The sequence below is a fragment of the Mastigoproctus giganteus genome, chromosome 2 (genome assembly GCF_048544385.1).
Source record: "Mastigoproctus giganteus isolate SK-2022 chromosome 2, ASM4854438v1, whole genome shotgun sequence".
Taxonomy (NCBI): Eukaryota; Metazoa; Arthropoda; class Arachnida; order Uropygi; family Thelyphonidae; genus Mastigoproctus; species Mastigoproctus giganteus.
In genome coordinates this window covers 133,465,786-133,491,546 of record NC_143576.1, presented here as the reverse complement: position 1 = coordinate 133,491,546, position 25,761 = coordinate 133,465,786, and the positions used below count along the sequence as shown (strand labels likewise).

Here is a 25,761-nt window from a genome sequence, read left to right as displayed (position 1 = left end):
AAAGCATTTACAATTTGAAGATGACATTGATCATAAGCCATGATCCCAAAGAATTAGAGGAAAATCTTAATCAGTTATGCAGAGTTAGTAAGGATTTTGGACTAAAGATTAATACAGCTAAAACAAAAGTAATGATGAACAAGTATGCCACAGAAAGGGATATAATCATTGAGGGAACAGAAATTGAAAATGTGGATTCATATACTTATTTGGGACAAGTTGTTAGCTGTAATAATGATAAATGGCTAGAATCAAGAGAGGAATAAATTTTGGATGAATAGCATTCAGGAAATATAGTCGCATACTCAGGAGAAATATCCCAGTTTGTCTGAAACTAAAAAAATGAACCAATGTATACTCCCTGCTATGACTTATGGAAGTGAAACTTGGGCACTCACCAAAATATAAAAATGGGATAAGAATGGAAGAGCAGCCGAAAACTACACAGGGAAGAATGGAACGGATTATACTAGGAATCAGACTGTTAGATAAGAAGAGAAACACATGGATTAGGCAGCAAACACAACTGTTGTTGTTATTTGGTTTTTAGGAGCATTAGCAACTAAGGTCATATTGCTCCGGGGATATGCGGTGGGCATTCTCTGACCTTTCCGCATCCTCCATATTTGGTGGTCATGGACTTGAACCCCAGTCTAATCAAGAAGCGTGTGCTACGCACTGCTGCTCCTGCCCACCTGGCTATGGAGGCACCAGCAAACACAATTAAGGACATCCTTATCAAAACTAAAGAACTGAAATGGACTTGGGCAGGACACATAGCTCGAAGATATGATGAAAGATAGACTAAGAAAATAACAGAATGGCACCTGAGCTAAAGCCGACCGGGCTATCCGGGTGGGTAAAGTGCCTGCCTGGCAACCTAAAGGTTGTGGGTTCGAATCCTGCCACGGGCTTGGATCAAAGTACTACAAAAATCTTGGGAGGTGCAAAGATTCGCCAACAACTACCAAAAAAAAAAAAAAAACCTGGAAGATGACAACGGAGATAGACAGATGAAATTCACAAGTTCCTGGCTAGTAAATGGATGGAACTGGAAAGTTGCTGGAGAGGCCTTCATCCTATGGTGGATTGAAAATGGCTGATGATGATGATGTACCCCAGAGTAACGTACCAACTATGTGGTACTGCAGTCATGGTAGTGGAAAAGGAAAAAAAGGAAAAAGAACTGGGGAGTAATTGTGCACAGTTAGATATGAAGTTGTCTGAGCAGTGCAGACAAACCGCCAGGATAGCTCATGGGGTTTGGTCTGTGATTAGAGGAATTTTATTGTGTGATCATACCATTGTATAAGGCAGTGGTCAGGCCACATCTTGAGTACTGCCTACAGGACTGGAGACTAGGCACCTACGAGGTGATTTGATTGAGGTGTTTAAGCTTTTGAATGGTTTGAGCAAGTTCAATGCTAATGGGATTCTTCTTCCTGCTCAGATTACACATATGAGGGGACATAGCGGTTGCGGAATAGATGTGCAGAAGTTTGCCTTTAGCCAGATAGTGATTGCAGTAACAAACTTTTATCTGCTTTTTTATCAGTTGATAGCTTAAATAAATTCAAGGAAAAATTAGACAAACTGTTTTAGGGAATGAGTAAGTGAAATGGGAAGGTTTTTTTTTTTATTTTATTTTTTTGGCTTGCTTTCTTGCATCATATGCCACCGCTATGCTAATGCTAAGTGATTACTGTGTGCTTTAGTTTTACTTGCTGTTGTTGCATAGTTAACACAATTTATTTAATCAGTATGTGAAAATGATGTGATAAAGTCACTGTAATTGCTTTGAATGCTTTCCATTTAGAATTTGCTATTGATAACTTTATCACTTATTCATCTGCCTATTATTTAAAACTGTCTGAGGCATCTGCAGTCATCTTTATAAGAACAGAAGCCCTTTCTTTTTTCCTCGACGCTGGTGATTACACCTTTATGGAAATACTGCAAATGGCACCACATCAATACACTATGATCATACAGTGCATTAGTGTGGTGCATATGGTAGGTCTTTGATCTACAGATTCTTGATGCTTGAAGAGTTGCTTCTAATAATCAGATCAGGAGTATTGCATTCTCTTGTTGCCTCTGTAACATGCTGGTGTAGAAAATAGTCATCCAATAAATACACAGAATCCTTGCTACTGTGTGAGTTACCCATCCACAAGTTCCAGTCAATATCTGGAAAGTTAAAATCCCTCATAGAAGAAATCCGATTTACTGGCCCATTCTATTTCTCTGCACAACTGTTCATTGTACTCATCAGAGTCATTAGGCCTATAATGTACTCCAACTCTCATTTTCCCCTTCCCAGTGTTTATGTCACACCAAACTGACTCAACATTGCACTGGCCAGCAATGCCAACTGGATGCACTTCCTTATATTATGCTCTGAACTAAGAGCATAACTTCCCTTCCTCCCGTCTTGCCTGTTCTTTCTGCCTTTTTCTCCCATAGGTATTGCACTTCATTCTGTGTGTTTTTTTTTCCAAGTGCAAATTACACTGACAGTGCTGGATGGTTTTTTTTTTCTGTCTTTGGTACTCAGGTCTGGGTACAGGGTTATTGCATCCACTGGTTTAGCACTGCCTCCAGTGGATGCTGTAGACAGTGCTAGATACAGGCCCTATTCTGGCTCCTCAAGCCTGGACCAGGCAGTAGTTTCCCAGGTGTTGGTTGCTCCTTGATGGCAAAGAGGCATGATATAAACAACACATATTACAGAACATGCACTAATACTTACATAGACGCACATTTATTCACATATCAGGTCCATTTTATAGAGTTTCTGTATACCTTCATAGTTGATAATAGGTGGAGCTGAACTATTGTCTGGAAGGATATACATACATACTGTACTTCCCATATTAAAATTCTGCATCTTTTATGTTTGGACAGCACCATGCCATGCTTTCAATATCTGTATAGTTTATGCTTTTGATGACTTAAATCAAATTTCTTTACTGTGTTCCTTATCATTAATGTACACACAAGTATGCATATAACTGTTTTTACTCTGAATAACTCAAACACAGCCTGTGCATTTGTTTATACCAGAGGACCTTCAGTGCAGTGTGTAGGTGAAACCCTCAGTAACACCTTGCTTTCTCAGATGTTACATGTTCTGTTAGGAATGCAAGAATCACTTACACCTGAAAAGTCTAACACTGCCTGGATTGCATCAACAAATATTCTGCTATCCTTTTTATTTAAGTGTGTTGACACTTAAAAACATTCTCTCCTGTTAACAGGCATAGACCATACTGGGAAAAATTCCAGTCCATCAGCCTTGCCCAGTCTCTCTAGGACTGAATTGAATTGACAATTCTCTTGTACTCCTCCAGACGGTCTGCAAGGGTAGCTCATAGTGTCTTGTCAATGATATACAGGAATTTTTCTAGCAGGGATAAGGAGGTGATTATCCCCTTGTATAAGGCAATGGTTAGGCTACACCTTGAGTGCTGTATACAGGTCTGGAGGTCTCATTTTAAGAAGGATGTAGAGCTGTTGGAACGAGTACAGAGAAGGGCAACAAGATTAGTGAATGGAACAAAGGGTTGCTCTTATGAAGAAAGGCTTAAATTTTGCAAATTACAGTGTCTGGAGACTAGGCACCTGCGAGGTGATATGATTGAGGTGTATAAAGTCTTGAATGGTTTGAGCATGCTCAATGCTGATGGGATTCTTCCTCTTGCTCAGAATAATCATCTCAGCGGGCATAAATTCAAATTGAGGAAAGACAGATGTAGGATAGATGTTGGTGGAACACAGATGTAGGTAGTTGGTTGGTGGAACAGACTTCCATCCTTTGTTGTGGAAGTTGATAGCCTAAATAAATTTGAGGCTGAGCTGGACAAGTATTTGGAACGAACGGAGGGGTGCAATGGGAGTGGGTTTTTTTTTTTTTTTTTTTGCTGATGCTGCATAAGCTTGCTTTCTTGCATCCTATGCCCTACTAATGCTAATGCTATTGTTTCTGGTCAGAATTGCAGACACTTGAAATTTCAATCCTAATCCACAACTTTATCAACATTTCTGTGTAATTCGTCAGATACTATCATAGTACCATGGTACACTTTACAGCGTATTCTGCAGATGAAAGTTGAAATTTCTAACAGATTGTTGAGGTTCAAAACATACACAATGAGAACAACAACACACATCATAGAACTATCATTCCAGAAATAAATACCTTGTACATAAATACCACAATAGACAAGATTAATCTTTAACCAGTACATCACAGTCTTGTAACCTAGTTGGTGCTTCCTTAAATCTTGATCAATTTTGAATGAAGAAAATAATGTCACAGCTTTGTTGAAAAAAGTTGCCACATCTATTGATCTTTGCTAGGGAGAAATATAAAGCTGAAGTCCTTCTCAGAGCAGACTAGGAATTTTCTACTGAATGGATTAAGATCCAAGGATATTTATTTACTGGAGGATTCCTAATCATGCTTAAGAATTGTCAATATTCTCTTAAGAATCATTGACCTTCATCAAGAAGATCAAGTATGGATTTCTGTTTGAAAATCCCACAGCTTTTTAATTTATGATATCCTAATGTTAATCAATAAAGAGGTTCTGGAATATACCATTGGTAGTTGCAATTTATAAGACTTCCAGTAGACAGCCACTCAATTTGTAGTATTCTTTGTAGGTTACACAAGGCTGCAAAAGACCAGATAGTTGTGGTCCATATATCATAAGTGGACAATTATATAACAAAAAGTACTTCAGTATAATTTTGCAGTCAGAAATTTTGTAGACATCTAGCTTGAATTTCAAAGAGCTCTCAAAACCTTAATCCTCATTCAGCAAAATGGGCCTTACACAGTAGAGTGGGATCAGATTTTTTTTTTTTTTATTAGAAATAATTTTCTTATTCTGTAATCTTTTATTTCCTTCTTTTCATTCTTCCTGTTTTTTTAGCATGTTTTTTTTTTTTTTTTTTTGGTAACCTGTATCATGAACAGTGCACCCCTTTTCTTTGATACATTATTAAATTAATGTTTATTTTACTTTACATTCTTTTTAAGCTTGTTTGTGCATCTACACTGATGTTCAAAGAAAGTGCATCACTCCTTAAAATTGTAATTGTTGTTCGAATAAAGTAAGGATATGGCAGATTGCACAAAGATTGACATGTGTAGGTGATGATGTAACATTGCATCAGCGTTACTTTCAGCTATATAAGCACACTCTGCAAGAGTTGCAATCATTCTTTGATTGTGTCAGGATGGCGAGTTACGTGCACTTGACGCTACAGAGAAAGATTGCTATTATTGCTTTATGCAAGGATGGATGTTCTTCCCGTCATATTGCTTATAAAGTGTCTTGTAATCAGTCGACAGTGAGTAGATTTCTTTCCAAACTGAACCAGATGCAAATGAGTCTCTACACCAAAACAGGACCGCGTTTTGAAGCACTTATGCCTTATAAACCGTAAATCTTCTTCATCTGAGCTGAAAAGAGAATGGGAAGAACATATAGGAGTGGTAGCAAGTGCGGTAACAGTCAGAAGACGCCCATTCTAAAATAAACTTCTAGCCTGTCGTCCTAAGAAGCCCCTCTTCATACAAAAAATGAAAACTACCTGATTAATTTGATGTAAACAGCAGGTCAAATGGACTCTCGAGCAGTGGAAGTCAGTTATTTTCTTGGATGAGAAGAAATTCAACTTACATGGGTCTGATGGGAGATAAATGATTTGCCATAGATGTGGTGAACAATACCATCCAGACTGTATGGTGTCTACAGTGAAATTCCCTACCAGCCAAATGATATGGAGGTGCATTTTGTATTGCAGAGTGGGTCACCTGCAGTTTATAAAAGGTTCCGTAAATGCTAATGGATACCTGGCTATGGAAGGAAACTTGCTGCCAACCATTAGAGACCATTTCAACTTGCCAAGTAACTGCATCTTTCCGGACGACTCTGCTCCTTTTCATCAGGCGAAAAGTGTAAGTAGGCACTTCTGTAGTTACTTTAGCTTCATTTCTGCATTAGAGGTTCAACAGTAATGTGTTTACATTTGTTACAGGTGAAAAAATGGTTGGAAGAATGATCCATTACAATCTTAGCTGGCCAGGAAACTGCCCGTACCTGAATCCTATAGAGAACTATTGGTATTGTGTGGAATCTGCAGTTGTCAGAAAGAAACCAAAGACCCTAATATTAATGGCAGTAATGGCAGTGTGCTACTGCAACAGGATCTAGATAATTTGGGCAGATGGGCTGAGAAGTGGCAACTGAAGTTTAACCTTGACAAATGCAAAGTGCTGCATTTGGGTAGAAGTAACCCCAGAGAAACGTGCCAACTGTGTGGTACAACACTTAAGGTGGTAGAAAATGAAAAAGACCTGGGAGTAATTGTGCAGTCAGATATGAAGTTTTCTGAGCAATACAAACAGGCTGCCAGGGCAGATCATGGGGGTTTTGTCAGTGATATACAGGAATTTTGCAAGCAGGGAAAAGGAGGCGATTGTCCCTCTGTATAAGGCAATGGTCAGGCCACGCCTTGAGTACTGCGTACAGGTCTGGAGGCCTCATTTTACGAAGGATGTAGATTTGCTTGAGCGTGTACAGAGAAGGGCAACAAGATTGGTGAGGGGAATGAAGGGATCCTCTTACCAAGAGAGGCTTAAGTTATGCAAATTGCAGTGGCTGGAGACTAGGCACCTGCGCGGTGATCTGATTGAGGTGTATAAGGCCTTGAATGGGTTGAGCACGCTGAATTCTGATGCAATCCTTCCACTTGTTCAGATTACGAACCTAAGGGGGTATAAATTCAAATTAAGAAAGGACAGATGTAGAATAGATGTGCGGAAATTTGCCTTTAGCCAGCGGGTGGTTAATTGCTAGAACAAACTTCCATCTGTCGTTGTGGAAGTTGATAGGTTGAATACATTTAAGGAGGAACTGGACAGGCATTTGGAGGGAATGGTGTGATTTTTTTTTTTTTTTTTTTTTTTTTTTTTGGCTGATGCTGCATGAGCTCATGCACATGCTTTCTTGCATCACATACTACTACTACTACTCTTCGTGAACTTCAGGAAGCCATAACTGGTGTTTGGAACCATGAACTATCAGTTGATTTCAGAAATTGATCTTGTCAATGCCTCGACAGTGTCATGAGGGACAGAGGCGTTTCAACTAAATATTAGTTTTCACCTGATGAACTTTTCATTTTGTTTTTCATTTAAAATGAAGCAAATTGAGGGCTTCTGATAACATTTCAACCATAATTGTCATGTTTACCTAAACCATCGTATAAAGGTTGCAAATGCTCATTTCGGAATATTTTGAGAGCATCTGTCAAATATTACTGAGGTTTCCCTTAACTGTTAATAAATATCTTTTGTTTTTATTTCTATTTGTGATGCTAGTCATTAATGAAACACGCCATCGCGAAAAAGGGTTAGAAATGGGAAATTCCTGGGTGATGCACTTTCTTTGAATGCCATCCTATATATGCACATACAAGCAAACAAATATATATATATATTTAAGAAACTTAAAACATATATACAAAAAATAAGAAATTTAATGAAAAAAAAATTTTTTTTAAATTGTGTGTGTGTCTCATCATGATTCGCTTTATTTTTTGAATCTCTAAACCTGACTTTGAATAGATTTATGGAATCAGTTTCTCCCTGCAGCATATCATATTATTCAGTGATGCTGCTATTTTGAATGTTGATTAAAATTATTTTGGAAATGCTTTTTCTCCTTCATAGTGAATAGAGTTATATGGCTTTTCATGAGCCAAGTTTTCTGCAAGTGTCTGTGGAATGATCAGCCATTGTTTGCATGTGTAACTAGATAGCGAATATAGTAGTATGAATTAATCAGTAAAATTTACCAATTTTATTAAATTTCATTGTCAATTAAATTGTACTTTTTTAACTAAATACATATAACGACCTAGTTTTTACAAACATAACATTATAAATTAATACATATAACTTGACAGGAGATAAGAAAGTTGTATAACGTAACTCGGAGATAATATTCAATACTGAAATACATATATATATATATATAGTGTTATAACTGCATTGGGATATAAGTTTAGGGTTATATTTTGTATTGGAATTTTATTTGAAATTGAATAGAAATCATGACTCAGAGCAGCAAAGCAAAAGGCTCAAACAAATGGGAGTGCTGTGGCTCAGGGGAGAACTGAGGGGGGGGTTGTCGTCTGAAACACAGCTTTGAAATGCACTGCTTGTTTGATGTTTGTGGAACAGTTAGAAACGGGACATGATATAGATTAACAAGGGGAATGTCTTTGTGTGTGCAAGATGTAAGGAGTGTGAGTAAATCAGGAGACAACTCAGTGTTGTTATGGGCCTACATGAGAGCTTGAAGGACAGGGTGGATGCCCTCGAAAGATTTAAATTGAGGGGCCCATCAAGCTCTCAGCTGCCCACATCAATGCCAGAGCTTGCATTTGAACATCATGCAACACAGCAGCAACCCCGAAGGCTGAATGTGTGGGTCCCAAAGGAACTAGTTGTTGTTGGTGCCTCTATTGTCAGGGAAATGGGGAAAATATTATGCAAAAAGGATAGTTGGAATAGGACCAGTGTATATCTGCGAGGGGCAAAGGTTGATGACGTAGAGTTGATATCATCTTTTAAGGGCACAAAGGGTGATATTGTTGCGTTGGCACTAATGATATTAAGATTAGGAGACTGGCGGCATTACTTAACAAGTACAGGTCAATGTTTAAAAAACGCCGTGAGTTTTTGGTTTGAATTTCAAAGTGTCTGCAATTCTGCCCAGACAAGATAGGAGGGAGTATATGATGAGAGTCTTGTCGATCAATTCGGCCCTTGAGAGATTGTGCAGTGCTCAAGGGGAAGAATTTTTCTCAGCCTGGTCTGTGCTTGTTGACAGGAGAGACTGCTTTTACAGGGATAGGATACATTTAAATAGAAAGGGTGCAAGAATATTTGCTGATGTATCGAGGCACTGTTAGGTGGGTCAGAAAACTGCTAGCTTGGGGGATACAAGGACTAATAGATTAACAGTAGCCACTGGCAGAGGTGAAAGTGATTCGTGCACTGATTCTATTGAAATGAAATCAAGGAACAGCCTGGAAAGCAAGGAAATGGGGATTTCCAGGACTGCTGGGATTCATAGTGGAACTAATAAATACATGGGCTGTGTTAGGGTAACTAAGAGAAGAAACAGGTGCATGTATACTTGCATGTACACCAATGCTACAAGTATAGTTACTAAATTTGATGAGTTTGAAGTGCTAATCAAGACATCAAAGGCAGATATTTTTGGGATATCAGAGACATGGTGTCACACAGACATAAGCACTGCAGAATTGGAATTTGGGCAGCAAAATGTGTACAGAAAGGATAGATAGGACAGGAAGGGAGGAGCGGTTATGCTGTTAGTTAAGAAACACATAAAATCTAAGGAAGTTCATTAAATTGATGTTGGTGGACAATGCAATGTTGAGTCTGTTTGGTGTGACACAAGCACTGGGAAAGGAAAAATGAGAGTAGGTGTCTGTTATAGGCCTAATGAATCTGATGAGTATAATGAGCAATTGTGCAGAGAAATAGAGTGGGCCAGTAAATCAGTGTCTTATAATGTGGGATTTTAATTTCCCAGAGATTGACTGGAATTTGTGGGTTGGTCACTCACACACTAGCAAGGCTTTTGTGGATTTATTGGATGATTGTTTTCTACAGCAGCGTGTTCGGGAGGCAACTAGAGAGAGTAATGCTCTTGATCTCATTATCAGTAGTGATTCTTCATGTATTAAGAATCTGCAGATAAAGGAACCACTAGGTTGCAGTGATCACAGTATGTTGATGTGGGATTTACCCAAAGACATAACTACCATCAAGGGTAAAGGAAGGGTTTTTGATTTTGTAAAGGTGACTACAGTGGTCTGATGTAGTATTTAAATTCTATACCAGTGGTTTTCAACCTTTTTTTAATAACGGCACCCCTCATTAATTTATTTTATTTTGCTACACCTCTACTCAATTTTCTTCTTGTTAGATTCGATTATCTCACTGTATATATATATATAATATTAAAAAAATATATGCTATATGATATTATTAGAGTAATATAATTATAAAAATTACATTTCATAATACAAATTATATATATACAGTATATAATAATTTTATTTTTTCTATAGACGTACTAAGTAAAGATCAATTATAAATAACCATAAAATTAAAAAGAAACTGTACACCTTTTTATAAAGAAATAAACATATAAAATTTAAAAAAAAAATAATAATAAGATTAAGTCACTGAAACGAAGTTATGTGGCAACCCGCTTGAAAACTACTGTTCTATAGGGTGGGACCTACTGATGTTAACAGCAGCAAATTCAAAATGGGAAGCATTCAAAGAATTAATCTTGGAAGCTACTAGGCTTTTCATACCAACTAAGAAATATTGTTCAAGGTTTCGGCCTAAATGGAAGTCAGATGAACTAATTAGAAATGTGGCAGAGAAGGAAAATGCATGGGATACATAAAAATTAACAGATAACACAGAAGCCTATGATAGATATAATCTTTGGTAAAGGATGCAAAGAAAAACAGCAAAGAGTTCTTTACTTATGTAAACTCTAGAAGGAAGGGGATGAATCAGATTGGTCCACTTGATATCGATGGTTTAACTGTTGATGATCCTGCTTCGGTAGCTAACAAACTAAATGAATATTTTGCATTTACATTCACACATGAGTAGTTATTCAGGGAGGGGAATGCCAGAAGTGTATTAAACTCTAGCGATAATCTTGTAATAACTGAGAGTAAAGTGGAGGAGGAATTGTTTAAGATAAACATAAGAAAGGCACCTGGGGTGGATGAAATCTATCCAGTTATATAAAAGGAGGCAGTAAAGGAAGTAAGCAAACCCTTAGCCATAATTATGAGAGCTTCCTTGGTCTCAGGGAAGGTACCCATGAACTGGAGATGTGAAATTTGACTCCAATCCACAAAGGATCAGAGGGGGGAGACAGGTAATTATAGACTTGTTAGTTTAACTGCTGTTCCAGGTAAATTAATGGATCCTGCAATGCAATAAAGATCATCTAGACAAGACTTCAGTTATAGCTCGGACACAGCATGGGTTTGTTAAAGGGAAGGCTTGTCTGATCAGTTTGATTGGATACTGTGATGTAGTCACAAAGGAACTGGATGCAAAAAATAATTTGGATCTTAACAAGGCTTTTGATACTGTTGCACATGGAAGACTGCTGCACAAATTGGAGGAGTGTGGCATTGGAGGCAAATTGCTGCTATGGATAAAGGGATGATTGAGTGGGACAACACCGAGAGTGGTAATCAGTGGACCCTGCTCTTTGTGGACTAATGTTATTAGTGGAGTCCCCCAGGGTTCAGTGTTGGGTCCATTGTTGTTTTCTGTATTTATAAATGATATTGATGATGGTATATCAGGCTTAATGTCCAAGTTTGCAGACGATATGAAGGTTGGCAGGGTTGTTAATGACACTAATGACAGTACAGGATCTAGAAAAGTTGAGCAGATGGGCTGAGAGGTGTCAACTGAAGTTTAATGTTGACAAATGTAAAGTACTTCATATGGGATGCAGTAACCCCAGAGTAATGTATCAACTTGTAGTACTATACTGACAGGGGTAGAGAGTGAAAAGAACCTGGGGGTAATTGTGCAGGCAGATATGAAGTTTTCTGAGCAGTGCAGACGGTCTGCAAGAGTAGCTCTTCGTGCCTTGTCAATGATATACAGGAATTTTTCGAGCAGGGATAAGGAGGTGATTATCCCCTTGTATAACGCAATGGTCAGGCCACACCTTGAGTACTGTATACAGGTCTGGAGGCCTCATTTTAAGAAGCATGTAGAGCAGTTGGAATGAGTACAGAGAAGGGCAACAAGATTAGTGAATGGAAGAAAGGGTTGCTCTTATGAAGAAAGGTTAAGTTTTGCAAATTACAGTGTCTGGTGAGTAGTCACCTGCGAGGTGATCTGATTGAGGTGTACAAAGCTTTGAATGGTTTGAGCATGCTTAATGCTGATGGGATTCTTTCTCTTGCTCAGAATAATCGCCTGAGGCCAAAATTCAAATTGAAGAAAGACAGTTGTAGGATAGATGTGCGGAAGTTTGCCTTTAGCCAGCTGGTGGTTGATTGCTGGAAGAAACTTCCATGTCGTAGAAGTTGGTAGCTTAAACAGATTCAAGGCAGAACTAGACAAACATTTGGAGCGAGTGGATGGTTGAAATGATAAGGGGGTATGTTTTTTTTTTTTTTTTTGGCTGATGCTATATAAGTTTGCTTTCTTGCATCATGTACCCTTGCTAATACTAATACTTCATCAGAATAGTAGAGCAATTTTATTTGTCCTTTGTATTAAAGGCGAAAACTAAAATTGCTCTACTATTGTCTACTGACGTTAAGAACATGCCCCTTATCATTCTACGTAATATTTTTACTTTGCTGCTTGACTTTGTAGTTGTGTGTTGCGTCTGTGGTTTGGTTGGAGGGCAGACTGAATAAATAACATTATTGATTAGATTGCTCGTAATTTATCACACTTTTGATTCTGAAAAGTTTTCAGATGTAATATTTCTGTAATGAAAAATAAATGTTTACATTGTAGCTGCATTTATTTTGAATTAAATTTTATGTATTTGTGTGTAATTTTAAAAAAATTGTTAGTTCTTGTGTAATTTTTCAACAGCATTTTTTGAGGACCTTGGAAAAAACAAATATCTGTGTTGGAATTGAAAAGGATGTTGAAAGCCTAACTACAATATGCATGGGATTAAGTGAGCTTTCACAAATTGTGTATATTCTGGATGTGAAGTGTGCCGTAGCACTTTGGAAAACATATACCAAGTGAGTAGAGTGTTTTTGTCCCTTCTTTGCTTTAGAGAAAAAAAAAAAAGTTTTCTGAGTTTGTTTAGCATTGTGTTGCCTACCTTTTACTGTGTTTTACTATATTGAGAAATTATAAAGAAAATAATGAGCCGTATAAGGTTAAAATCATTACAGTAGAAACTTCATTATCTGGATTAAACGGGGATGTAAGATTTCCAGATAACGAAAAATCTGTATAATTGAATGAAGAAAAAAATCGTTTTACATGTAATTTTAATACATACAATGTTTTATTAAAAAAATATTAAAATTACATAATATGATAATTAAATACATACAGAAAATTGTTTTTTGAAAAAGTCATTTATTGACATTTGTTTAAAAGTTGGTCTCCTTTATGTAGCTACCAAATCATATACACTTTTTAAACTTTGTAAAATAATAAGAGGAGTATAGTTCAGTCTAGTAGGTAGAACACTTCCGTATGATACTCTCCAGAAAAAAAAAACAAAAAAATTGAAAAACTTACATTAGAGTAAAAAATAATTACAAACCAATTTAACACAATTAAATCAATTTAACTCGATTAAAAATCAATTTAATGCAATTAAAGATATTAAAAAGAATCTAACGAAAATATTCAAAACGATTTACCTTCCTGAAGGTAAACAACATATGCTATTTGACCGTATGTTGTGATCACAGGAATGAAGGCGCCTCCGTAGCCAGGTGGGAAGGAGCAACAGTGCGTAGTACACGCTTCTTGATTGGACAGGGGTTCAAGCCGGTCACCACCAAATATGGAGAATGCAGAAAGGTCAAGGGAATGATCACCGCTATATTCCCGCAGCAACATGGCCTTAGTTACTAATGCTCCTAAAAACCAAATAAACAAACAACACAGGAATGAAAATTTGCTTTCATTCCTGTGATCACGACATACGGTCAGAAAGCTTTGTCAGCTTCAGGAAGGAAAATCATTTTGAATATTTTCGTTAGATTCTTTTTAATATTTTTAATTGCATTAAATTGATTTTTAATTCTATTAAATTTGAGGTATTGCTCAAAACATCAAAGGCAGATATTGTGGGGATTTCAGAGACGTGGTGTCACACAGATATAAGGGATGCAGAACTGGAATTTGGGGAGTACAATGTCTACAGAAAGGATAGACAGGATAGGAAGGGTGGAGAGGTTATGCTATTAGTTAAAAAACACATAAAATCCAAGGAAGTGAAGCCAGTCGACATCGCTGGACAGTGCAGTGTCGAGTCAGTTTGGTGTGACATAAGCATTGGGAGATCAAAATTGAGAGTAGGAGTGTGCTATAGGCCTAATGACTCTAATGAGTATAATAAGAAACTGTTCGGAGAAATAGAGTGGGCCAGTAAATCAGAGAGTCTTATAATGGGGGATTTTAATTTCCCAGATATTGACTGGAATTTGGGGGCTGGTCACTCACACACTAGCAAGGCTTTTGTGGATTTATTGGATGATTGTTTTCTACATCAGCATGTTCAGGAGGCAACTAGAGGGAGGAATACTCTTGATTTGATTATCAGTAGTGATTCTTCATGCATTAAGAATCTGCAGATAAATGAACCACTAGGTGGCAGTGATCACAGGGTTCTGAAGTGGGAGTTACTCAAAGAGGTAACTACCATTAGGGGTAAAGGGAAGGGGTTTTGCTTTCGTAAAGGCGACTACGATGGTCTGAGACAGTATTTAAATTCTATACAGTGGGATCAACTGATGATATTGCCAACAGCAAATTCAAAATGGGAAGCATTCAAAGAACTTATCTTGGAAGCTACTAGGCTTTACATACCAACTAAGAAATATTGTTCAAGGTTTAGGCCTAAATGGATGTCAGATGAACTAATGAGGCGTATGGCAGAGAAGAAAAATGCATGGGATACGTAAATTAACACGTGACACAGACGCCTATGATAGATACAAGTTAATCTGTAACCAAGTTACAAAGGAGGTTAGGCAGGCGAAGGCAGATTACGAGAGATCCTTGGCAAGGGATGCAAAGAAAAACAGCAAAGAGTTCTTTACTTATGTAAATTCCAGAAGGAAGGGGATGAATCAGATTGGTCCACTTGATATCGATGGGTCAACTGTTGATGACCCTGCTCAGGTAGCTAACACACTAAATGAATATTTTGCATCGACATTCACACATGAGGAGTTATTCAGCGAGGGGAATGCCAGAGGTGTATTCAACTCTAGCAGTAAGCTAGAGAATCTTGTAATAACTGAGAGGAAAGTGGAGGAGAAATTGTTGAAGATAAACACAAGAAAGGCACCTGGGGTGGATGGGATCTATCCAGTTATATTAAAGGAGGCAGCAAAGGAAGTAAGCAAACCCTTAGCCATAATTATGAAAGCTTCCTTGGACTCAGGGGAGGTACCCATGGACTGGAGATGTGCAAATGTGACCCCAATTCACAAAGGAGGATCAAAGGCTGACATAAGTAATTATAGACCTGTGAGTTTAACTTCTGTTCCAGGAAAATTAATGGAGGCACTGGTTAAAGAAGCACTGAAGGATCATCTAGACAAGACTTCAATTATAGCTCAGACACAGCATGGTTTTGTTAAGGGGAAGTCTTGCTTGACCAATTTGATTGGATACTATGATGCAGTCACAAAAGACCTGGATGCAGGGAATAACTTTGATATTATATACTTGGATCTTAGAAAGGCTTTTGATACTGTTGCACATGGAAGACTGCTGCACAAATTGGAGCAGTGTGGCATTGGAGGCAAATTGCTGCTATAGATAAAGGGGTGATTGAGGGGGAGAAGACAGAGAGTGGTATTCAATGGACACTGCTCATCGTGGACTAATGTTATTAGTGGAGTCCCTCAGGGTTCAGTATTGGGTCCTTTATTGTTTTCTGTATTTATAAATGATATTGATGATGGTATATCAGGCTTAATGTCCAAGTTTGCAGATGATACGAAGGTTGGCAGGGTTGTCAAGGACACTACTGACACTATGCTGCTGCAACAGGATTTGGAAAGGTTGAGCAGATGGGCTTCGAGGTGGCAAATGAAGTTTAACATTGACAAATGTAAAGTACTACATATGGGAAACAGCAACCCCAGAGCAACGTATCAACTCTGTGGTACTACACTGACAGTGGTAGAGAATGAAAGGGACCTGGGGGTGGTTGTGCAGGCAGATATGAAGTTCTCTGAGCAGTGCAGACAGGCTGCAAGAGTAGCTCATGGTGTATTGTCAATGATATATAGGAATTTTTCTAGCAGGGATAAGGAGGTGATTATTCCCTTGTATAAGGCAGTGGTCAGGCCACACCTAGAGTACTGTATACAGGCCTGGAGGCCTCATTTCAAGAAGGATGTAGAGCTGCTGGAATGAGTACAGAGAAGGGCAACAAGATTGGTGAATGGGACAAAGGGGTGCTCTTACGAAGAAAGGCTTAAGTTTTCCGAATTACAGTGTCTGGAAACTAGGCACCAGTGAGGTGATCTGATAGAGGTGTACAAAGCCTTGAATGGTTTAAGCATGCTCAATGCTGATGGGATTCTTCCTCTTGCTCAGAATAATCACCTGAGAGGGCATAAATTCAAATTGAGGAAAGACAGATGTAGGATAGATGTGCGGAAATTTGTCTTTAGCCAGCAGGTGGTTGGTAGTTGGAACTGACTTCCATCCCTTGCCGTGGAAGTTGATAGCCTAAATAAGTTTAAGGCTCAGCTGGACAGGTATTTCGAACGAACAGAGGGGTGGTGAAGTGGAAGTGGTTTTTTTTTTTTTTTTTTGGCTGATGCTGCATAAGCTTGCTTTCTTGCATCAAATGCCTCTACTAATGCTAATGCTAAATTGATTTTAATTGTGTTAAATTGGTTTTTAATTATTTTTTACTCCAATGTAAGTTTTTAGATTTTTTCGTTTTAATTTCTGGAGAGTATCATACGGAAGTGTTCTACATACTATATTGAAGTATATTTTACATTATTATTATTTTACAAATTATTATTATTTTACAAATATTAATATCAATTTAGAATGTATTGCGCATTACAACTCTGATTCATACTATCTAACACTCTTTAAACATAAAAGTTGAATAAGTTAAGAAAAGATAAAAATAAAAAAATAAATAAAAAGCTGAAAGTTAAATATAAAGTGTCACTTTATTCTTGTTTCTCAATCCACTTCATAGTAACCTCTGAACACTGAAATTTTTCACAGTGTGAAGGACCAATATTTTCCTCCTCATCATTATCTTAGTTATGTTCTTTTACTTCTATCTTCAACAAGGACGATTATTTAATCATCATTCAAAATTTGGAATCCAGGATCATCAAAATTACAATTTGACCACGTACTGACATTTTCATTGCATTCTATACATATTGAAATTTGTTTTTATGTTTCTTTGACTTCTTTTATAATTTTTTCATTTGTGTTACTGTCATCAGAACTCCTCAACGGCCTTTTAAAGATTTTGTTCCATGATTTTTTCAATGTTGACACATCTAGAATTTCATCTTTCTGCTAACATGTAGCAATAGTCCTTTAAATTGATTTTTTTTAAAATTTCTTTTTTAAAGAAATTTTTAACAGTTTCCTCATTATCATTAGCCAATAAGTGCCATCGAAGGAGTTGTTTCTGACACAGGTGTTTTAGTGTTTCCTCGTTGATTTATCAGTTGCATTAGAGATGTATACATTTGGTGGAAGAAATTTAACCATAATCATTTTGTGAGTCTGGTTTAAGCATCCTATCGATTATTGTGAAGGTGCATTATCGAATAATAATAACATTTTTCCTCCTTTACCAATGGACTTTTGATATTCTTTCATTTCCAGATTAATAATTATTTTTTTACATTGTTTGAAAATTTCAGTATTCATCCATGTTTTTTTCTGATGATCATACGTAACTGGGAGACTGATCATACGTAACACGCAAACTGAACTTGGCCTGTTATAACGTATGATCACTCATCGGTGAAGACAGGATATTAGAGCTGGAAAAGGAATTAGAAAATGTGAATTGGAATGTCATCGGTTTGGCGAAACAAGAAGAAGAAATGAATCACTTATAAGTTTATCAAGTGGAAATCTGCTGTACACCAGTGGAAACAGTGAAAGGAATGAAGGTGGAGTTGGGTTTCTGGTCCATAAAGATTTTAAAAACAACATTTTGGAATTCAAAAGTACATCACCAAGGGTGTCAAGACTAATACTCAAGATTTCTAAGAGGTACAAGCTAAAGATTATAATGATTTATGCACCAACATCGAGCCATGATGAAGAAGAGGTTGAAGAAATGTACACCGAAATTGAGAGTCTTCTAGATGAGCAGAAAACCCACTACACTATTATTATGGGTGACTTCAATGCTAAGGTTGGAAAAAGGCAAAACAGTGCAGAAAGAGGAACTATAGGAAATTTTGGAATTGGTGAAAGAAATAAAAGAGGTGAAAGATTTGTGGAATTTGCAGAATCTCAAGGACTGTCAGTAATGAACACTTTTTTCAAGAAAAGGGTGAACAGAAATTGGACATGGAAGAGTCCAAATGGATTAACAACTAATGAAATCGACTTCATCCTCACTAACAGAAGATATATTGTGAATGATGTTACCATGCTGAATAAGGTAAATGTTGGAAGTGATCACAGAATGGTAAGATGTACACTTGATATAGATGTAGGAAAGGAAAAGAAAAAACTGACTCAAGTAAATAATACAAAGGTCTTTGAGATAACAGAGGAGGAGAAAAAGCAGTATGTACTGGAACTTAAGAACAAGTTTGAGCTTCTGCAGACTGCTCAGGACCAAGATATCGACAAGGAATATTACAACTTTCTGAAAGTGATAAAGCCCAAGAAACCTATAGGGAAAAAGAAATCCAAAGAAGAAAAAATTAGTCAAGAAACACTTGTCATGATGAACCGAAGGTAAAAAATGAAGAGCAAGAAACACACTGACAGGGAGAAAATTGAGTATACTGAGTTATGCAAAGTCATGAGAAAGAGACTCAGTGAGGACATAAGAAGATTTAACACAAGAAAAGTAGAACAAGCATTAAGGGAAAACAAAGGATTTAAATCAGCAGCCATGAGCAGTAATACAGAAAGACAAATGATACTGAAACTGAAGAATAGCGATGGTGTACTTATAAACAGCAGAGAAGGCATAATTCAAATAGCAGAAGACTACTATAGAGAATTATACAAGGAGCGAGGGAATGATACCAGCAGTGGGGAAGATGGATTGCAAAGTAGCAACACATATGACATACCCGATATTCTTCCTGATGAGGTAGAACATGCATTGAAGAAAATAAAGAATCGGAAAGCCACGGGGGAAGATGAAGTTACTGTAGAGTTGTTAAAATTGGGAGGAAGAGACAACACAAAAACTGGCAAGGCTCTTCACAAAGTGCATTAGAAAAGGTGTGACGCCTAAGCAGTGGAATAATGCAATCATAGTTTTGCCGCATAAGAAAGGAGATAAATCAGAAATTGGAAATTATAGACCAATTAGCTTGTTATCCCACATCTACAAGTTGTTCACAAGGGTCATTACTAACAGATTAGAAAGAATACTTGATGAGAATCAACCAAAAGAGCAAGCTGGCTTTAGGACAGGATTCTCAACTATGGATCACCTTCACGTAATATCACAGCTAATGGAGAAAGCAAATGAATATAAAACACCATTATGCCTGGCATTTGTGGATTATGAAAAGGCATTTGACTCCATACAGCATAAGGCAATGTTTCGGGCACTGGAAAGACAAAGCATAGATACCCCATATATTATGATTTTGAAGAAAATATATGAGAGTGCTACCTTCTTTATTAGACTAGACAAAGACAGTAGGAAATTTAAAATCGAGAAAGGAGTTCGACAAGGAGACACAATATCTCCGAAGCTGTTTACTGCTGCCCTTGAGGAAGCTTTCAGAAGATTAGACTGGTCGCAAAAAGGAGTCAATGTGAACGGAGAGTACCTAAACCATTTACGATTTGCAGATGACATTGTGGTCATAAGCCACAATCCCAAAGAATTAGAGGAAAATCTTAATCAGTTATGCATAGTTAGTAAGGATTTTGGACTAAAGATGAATATGGCCAAAATAAAAGTAATGATGAACAAGTATGCCACAGAAAGGGAAATAATGATTGAAGGAGCAGTAATTCAAAAGGTGGAGTCATATACTTATCTGGGACAAGTTATTAGCTGTAATAATGATAAATGGCTGGAAGTCAAGAGAAGAATAAATTTTGGATGGATAGCATTCAGGAAATATAGTCACATACTGAAGAGCAATATCCCAGATTGTCTGAAATGTAAAATAATGAATCAATGTATACTCCCCACCATGACTTATGGAAGTAAAACTTGGGCACTCACCAAAATAATGGAAGAGAAGCTGAGAACTACACAGCGAAGAATGGAACGAATTATACAGGGAATCAGATAAGAAGAGAAACACATGGATTAAGCAGCAAACTCAAGTAAAGGACATTCTTATCAAAACTAAAGAACTAAAATGGTCTTGGACAGGACACATAGCTCGAAGACATGATGACAGATGGACTAAGAAAATAACAGAATGGTATCCAAGAGGAGCTAGAAGAAAACCTGGAAGACAAAGGTGGAGATGGATAGATGAAATTCATGAGTTTTTGGGTAGTAAATGGATGGCCAGTGCTCAAAACAGAAGAAACTGGAAAGTTGCTGGAGAGGCCTTCATCCTGCAGTGGATTGAAAATGGCTGATGATGATGAGCCTAAGTTGCTGATGCACCAAAATTCTAACAAACAACAACAACAGATGAACAGAAAACTCACTACACCATCATTATGGGAGACTTCACTGCTAAGGTTGGAAAGAGACAAAACAGCACAGAAATAGAAACTGCAGCAAATTTTGGAATTGGTGAAAGACCTGTGGAATTTGCAGAATCTCGAGGAATGTTAGTAATAAACATTTTTTCCAAGCATAGGTGAAGCGAAAGTGGACATGGAAGAGCCCAAATGGATTAACGACTAATGAAATTGACTTCATCCTCACTAACAGAAGATATATTGTGAACAATATTACCTTCCAGACAAGGTAAATGTTGGAAGTGACCACAGAATGGTAAGATGCACACATGATATAGATGTAAGAAAAAAAAAAAAGGAAAAAACTGACTTGAGTAAATAATACGAAGGTCTTTGAGATAACAGAAGAGGAGAAAAAGCAGTACGTACTGGAACTTAGGAACAAGTTTAAACTTCTGCAGACTCTTCAGGACCAAGACATCGATGAGGAATACAATTTCTAAAAGTGATAAAGCCAAGAAACCTATAGGTAAAAAGAAATCCAAAAAAGAAAAAATTAGTCAAGAAACACTTGTCATGATGAACCAAAAACGACAAATAAAGGGCAAGATCAACACTGACAAGGAGAAAATTGAGTATACTGAGTTACCCAAAGCCATTAGAAAGAGACTCAGAGAGCACATAAGAAAATTTAACACAAGAAAAGTAGAACAAACATTAAGGGAAAACAAAAGACTTAAATCAGCAGCCATGAGTATTACTGCTCATGGAAGACAGTATTACTGCTCATGGAAGAAAGACAAATGATACTGAAACTGAAGAATAGCAATGAGGTACTTATAAATAGCAGAGAAGGCATAATTCAAATAGCAGAAGACTACTCTAGAGAATTATATAAGGAGCAAGCAGCAGTGGGGAAGATGGATTACAAATTAGCAATACATACAACATATCTGATATCCTTCCTGATGAGATAGAAAATGCATTGATCAAAATGAAGAATCAAAAAGCCCCAGGTGAAGATGAAGTTACCGTAGAGTTTTTAAAATTAGGAGAAAGAGACATGACACAGACTGGCAAGACTCTTCACAAAATACATTAGGAAAGGCGTGATGCCTAAGAGTGGAATAATGCAAGCATAATTTTGCTGCATAAGAAAGGAGATAAATTGGAAATTATAGACCAATTAGCTTGTTGTTGCACATCTACAAGTTTTTCACAAGGGTCATTACTAACAGATTAGAAAGAATACTTGATGAGAATCAACCGAATGAGCAAGCTGGCTTTAGGACAGGATTCTCAACTATGGATCACTTTCACATAATATCACAGTTAATGGAGAAAGCAAATGAATATAAAACACCATTATGCCTGGCATTTGTGGATTATGAAAGGGCATTTGACCCCATACAGCATAAAGCAATGTTTCGGGCACTGGAAAGACAAGGCACATCCCATGCATTATGATTTTGAAGAAAATATATAAGAACGCTACATCCTTTATTAGACTAGACTAGACAAAGATAGCAGCAAATTTAAAATTGAGTAAGGAGTTCGACAAAGAGACACAATATCTCCAAGTTGTTTACTGTTGTCCTTGAGGAAGCTTTCAGAAGATTAGATTGGTTACAAAAAGGAGTCAATGTGAATGGAGGGTACCTAAACCATTTAAGATTTGCAAATGATATTGTGATCATAAGCCATGAATCCAAAGAATGAGAGGAAAATCTTAATCAGTTATGCAGAGTTAGTGAGGATTTTGAACTAAACATGAATATGGTTAAAACAAAAATAATGGTTAACAAGTATGCCACAGGAAGGGATATATATCATTGAAGGAGCAGAAATTAAAAAGATGGATTCGTGTACTTATCTTGGACAAGCATTAACTGTAATAATGATAAATGGCTGGAAGTCAAGAGAAAAATAAATTTTGGATGGATAGAATTCAGGAAATATAGTCACGTATTGAGAAGCAATAATTTGTCCCAAATGTAAAATAATGAACCAGTGTATACTCCCCACTGTGACTTATGGAAGAGAAGCTGAAAACTACACAGCGAAGAATGGAATGAATTATACAATAAGACCCTCACATCTGTAGGGGATACGTTCCAAGACCTATCATGGATGGCTGAAACTGCGGATATAAGTGAACACCTGCTGGACCTATATATAATGTGATTTTCTTGTACATACATATGTATAATAAAGTTTAATTGATAAATTAAACACACAGTAAGATATTACCAACATTAAATACGGTAATAATAAAGTACAGCAGACTCTCGATTTACCGGGATTGGTTTATTAACCGGGACACTTGAAGACTCCAAATTAAAAAAAAAAAAAAAAAATCAACCAGAAATCATAAAATTCAAGTAATAACTACAATAGGTATAAACAGATATTTTGCACGTCATAAATGAGCAACAAGAACCAGCGTTATAAGTCGTCATTAAGAGATTAGTGTACCTATTATCTTGCAACCCCCGCTGTCTTCACACCTACCGCTCAAAACGAAAATAAGAGACCAGATGTTTAGTTTGATTTAGTGCGTTGCGTCGATTGTTGTGTTCCGTTACACCGCAGAAGGACAAATTTTGTTTCGTTATTTATGACAACGGAGAAGGACATGAAATTCAAGAGTTCGTGGGCAGTAAATGGATGGTCATTGCACAAAACAGAAGGAACTGGAAAGTTGCTGGAGAGGCCTTCATCCTGCAGTGGATTGAAAATGGCTGATGATAATGATAGAAGATTACAATGGGTGTAATAACTGGGAGACTTACTGCATTTTTGAAGCATCTAGCAATTTTCGATTTCTCTATAATAAACAATTGGCAATCTGTGTCTGCCAGTTCAATTGACACAAATCATTATGTTTACATTCTTTGCTTGTTTTATATCCTGGCACGATACTCTCATGACATCAGGCTACTGATATGCTGTGGGAGTGCTTTCCAGTTTAGACCAGCGTCATCAGCATTTCCTCTACAAACACCTTCGTCATCAGCATTTCCTCTACCTTCAATATTTCTATAAAAATGTTTGCTGAAGATATGTCAGCAGAAAGCTTTTCCTCATAAATTTCAAGTTCTCTAATGCTGTGTCATCCCTTAAACTTTCCAAGCCATCTAGAACTTACTTTGAAGTTTGGGTCTCCATTTAATTTTATATTAAAAATATCACTTTTTTCATAACCTTGGGTATATTCTTCAAATAGGCATCTGGGGTTGGGAATATTCATGTTCACAATGACTGCACGATCCTACACCAACGGTTATAAACTTTTATTAAATAAAAGAAAATAAATTGGAGTTCTCTTGTATTAAGATAATAATAATAAAATGAAATAAGTAAAATGAACAGTACAATTACACTGGATAAAACTGATAAAATACGATACCTGTCTGTACAATAAAAATAAAATAAAACAATGTAGATAAAACACTGGATAAAAGCGATAAAACACCAATAAAAGCGATAAAATACTGAAGCTTTCAGAAGCGTCTGCCTCGTTTTTCAAACAGTGAAGCTTAACATACAGTACATCCTTAAATATCAGCAGGCTAACGTTTCACAGCATGTGTTTCTACAGGATCATGGGTGGTATTCTCCATATGCGCACTGGAACCGAAAATGGCTTGGAAACATGCCAGGTGGAACCGTTCATCCCTCCAAGAACCATAGCTTCGAAGAGGGGATGAATGTGGACTCCCCATCTCTGTTAATAGTGTTACTCTCAGAGGAGCAAATTCGCAAGCTCTCGAGCCACTTGCGGTCTTAAAATCTGTGCGTGGTCAACGATTACAGCTTTGTCAGGAGAGATTTGATGGTTCTCCTCCCAGAAATGGTCCGCCACAGCAGACCTCCCATAATCTGCGGTCTTTATTGAGCCAATATGCTCCCCATACGATCTTTAAACTGACGCTTTGTTTCACCAACATAACATTCCCTGCAATCTGGCCATTTTGTCTCATATACGACCTCATTTACACATTCCATAGGTCTGGGGCCCTTAACCTTTGATACAACTGTGCAACCTCCGTCATGGTAGCTGCACACAGCGTGTCTGGCAATCGTGCAACACCCATGTTATATGCTCAGTTAGGATAATAACTGATAGTAGGGAATGTATGCGGTGGCAATGGGTGTAAATGGTTCTCTACATTTATCTATGACCCTCTGGGGGTAGCTGCATTTCTTGAGATCTGCTGTGACATGTTTAATTTTTTCTTTTCTGTCCTAAGGGGTGCTGCAATGGGACTCAGCCCTATCCAGGATTGCCCTAATGACGCTGTTCTTGTGATGGTTGACTTGTGCCGTATTGTAATGTGTGTATTGTCTCCGGCACATGGGTTTCCTGTACACACTGGATTTCACTCTAGGGCCCTCCCTATGTACCAACACATCAAGAAAAGGGAGGGTACCCTCTACTTTGACACCTCATCCTCTCTCTTCCCCCCCTCCGAATAATTGGAAACGTATCATCAGTGTATCGTTTCCATGCATGTACAGAGAGAGAGAGAGAGAGAGAGAGAACAGACCCATCAAAAATCTTGGACTAGAGCTGCTCCATAGCTAAATTTGCTATGACAGCACTAATAGGGGAGCTCATCGCTGTGCCGTGAACCTGCTTATACATTGTGCTTTGAAATACTATGGTGGTACTCGGGAGACACAGCTCCACCCCAATACAAATATCCTCCACACTTGATGGAGTCTTATTCATTAGGATATCATCTTTCTCTAATGCCACAATTGCACTTTTCACCCTAATGCCACGTGCGCTTTTCACCCCATGGTCAATAGGAATGCATATGAACAAGGATACCACATCAAATGATACTATGGTCTGGCCCCCCTTCTATAACCTGATCCCTTATATCTTACAAAGTCTCCACTATCCCTGATGGTAAAATCGGAACGTCCAACAATAGGTGAAATTAGTCTGGCTAAGAACCTGGATAAAGCGTGTTTAAGGCTGCTTATAAATAACACATTCATCCTAAGCAGGACCCCTCCTTATGAATATTTGGTAGGCTGTAAAACCTATGGCCTAGGTATTTGGCATC

General features: G+C 37.5%; 1 protein-coding gene across 1 annotated transcript in view; it reads left to right on the top strand.

Moving 5' to 3' along the window:
- LOC150089577 (FIGNL1-interacting regulator of recombination and mitosis-like) overlaps nucleotides 1-25,761 on the top strand; it is a 127,313-nt gene that overhangs the window by 59,913 nt on the left and 41,639 nt on the right. The window contains exon 6 of the mRNA XM_090390036.1: nucleotides 12,722-12,879. Within this exon, the coding sequence (XP_090246162.1) occupies nucleotides 12,722-12,879 (158 nt within the window). The remainder of the gene's footprint in view (nucleotides 1-12,721; nucleotides 12,880-25,761) is intronic.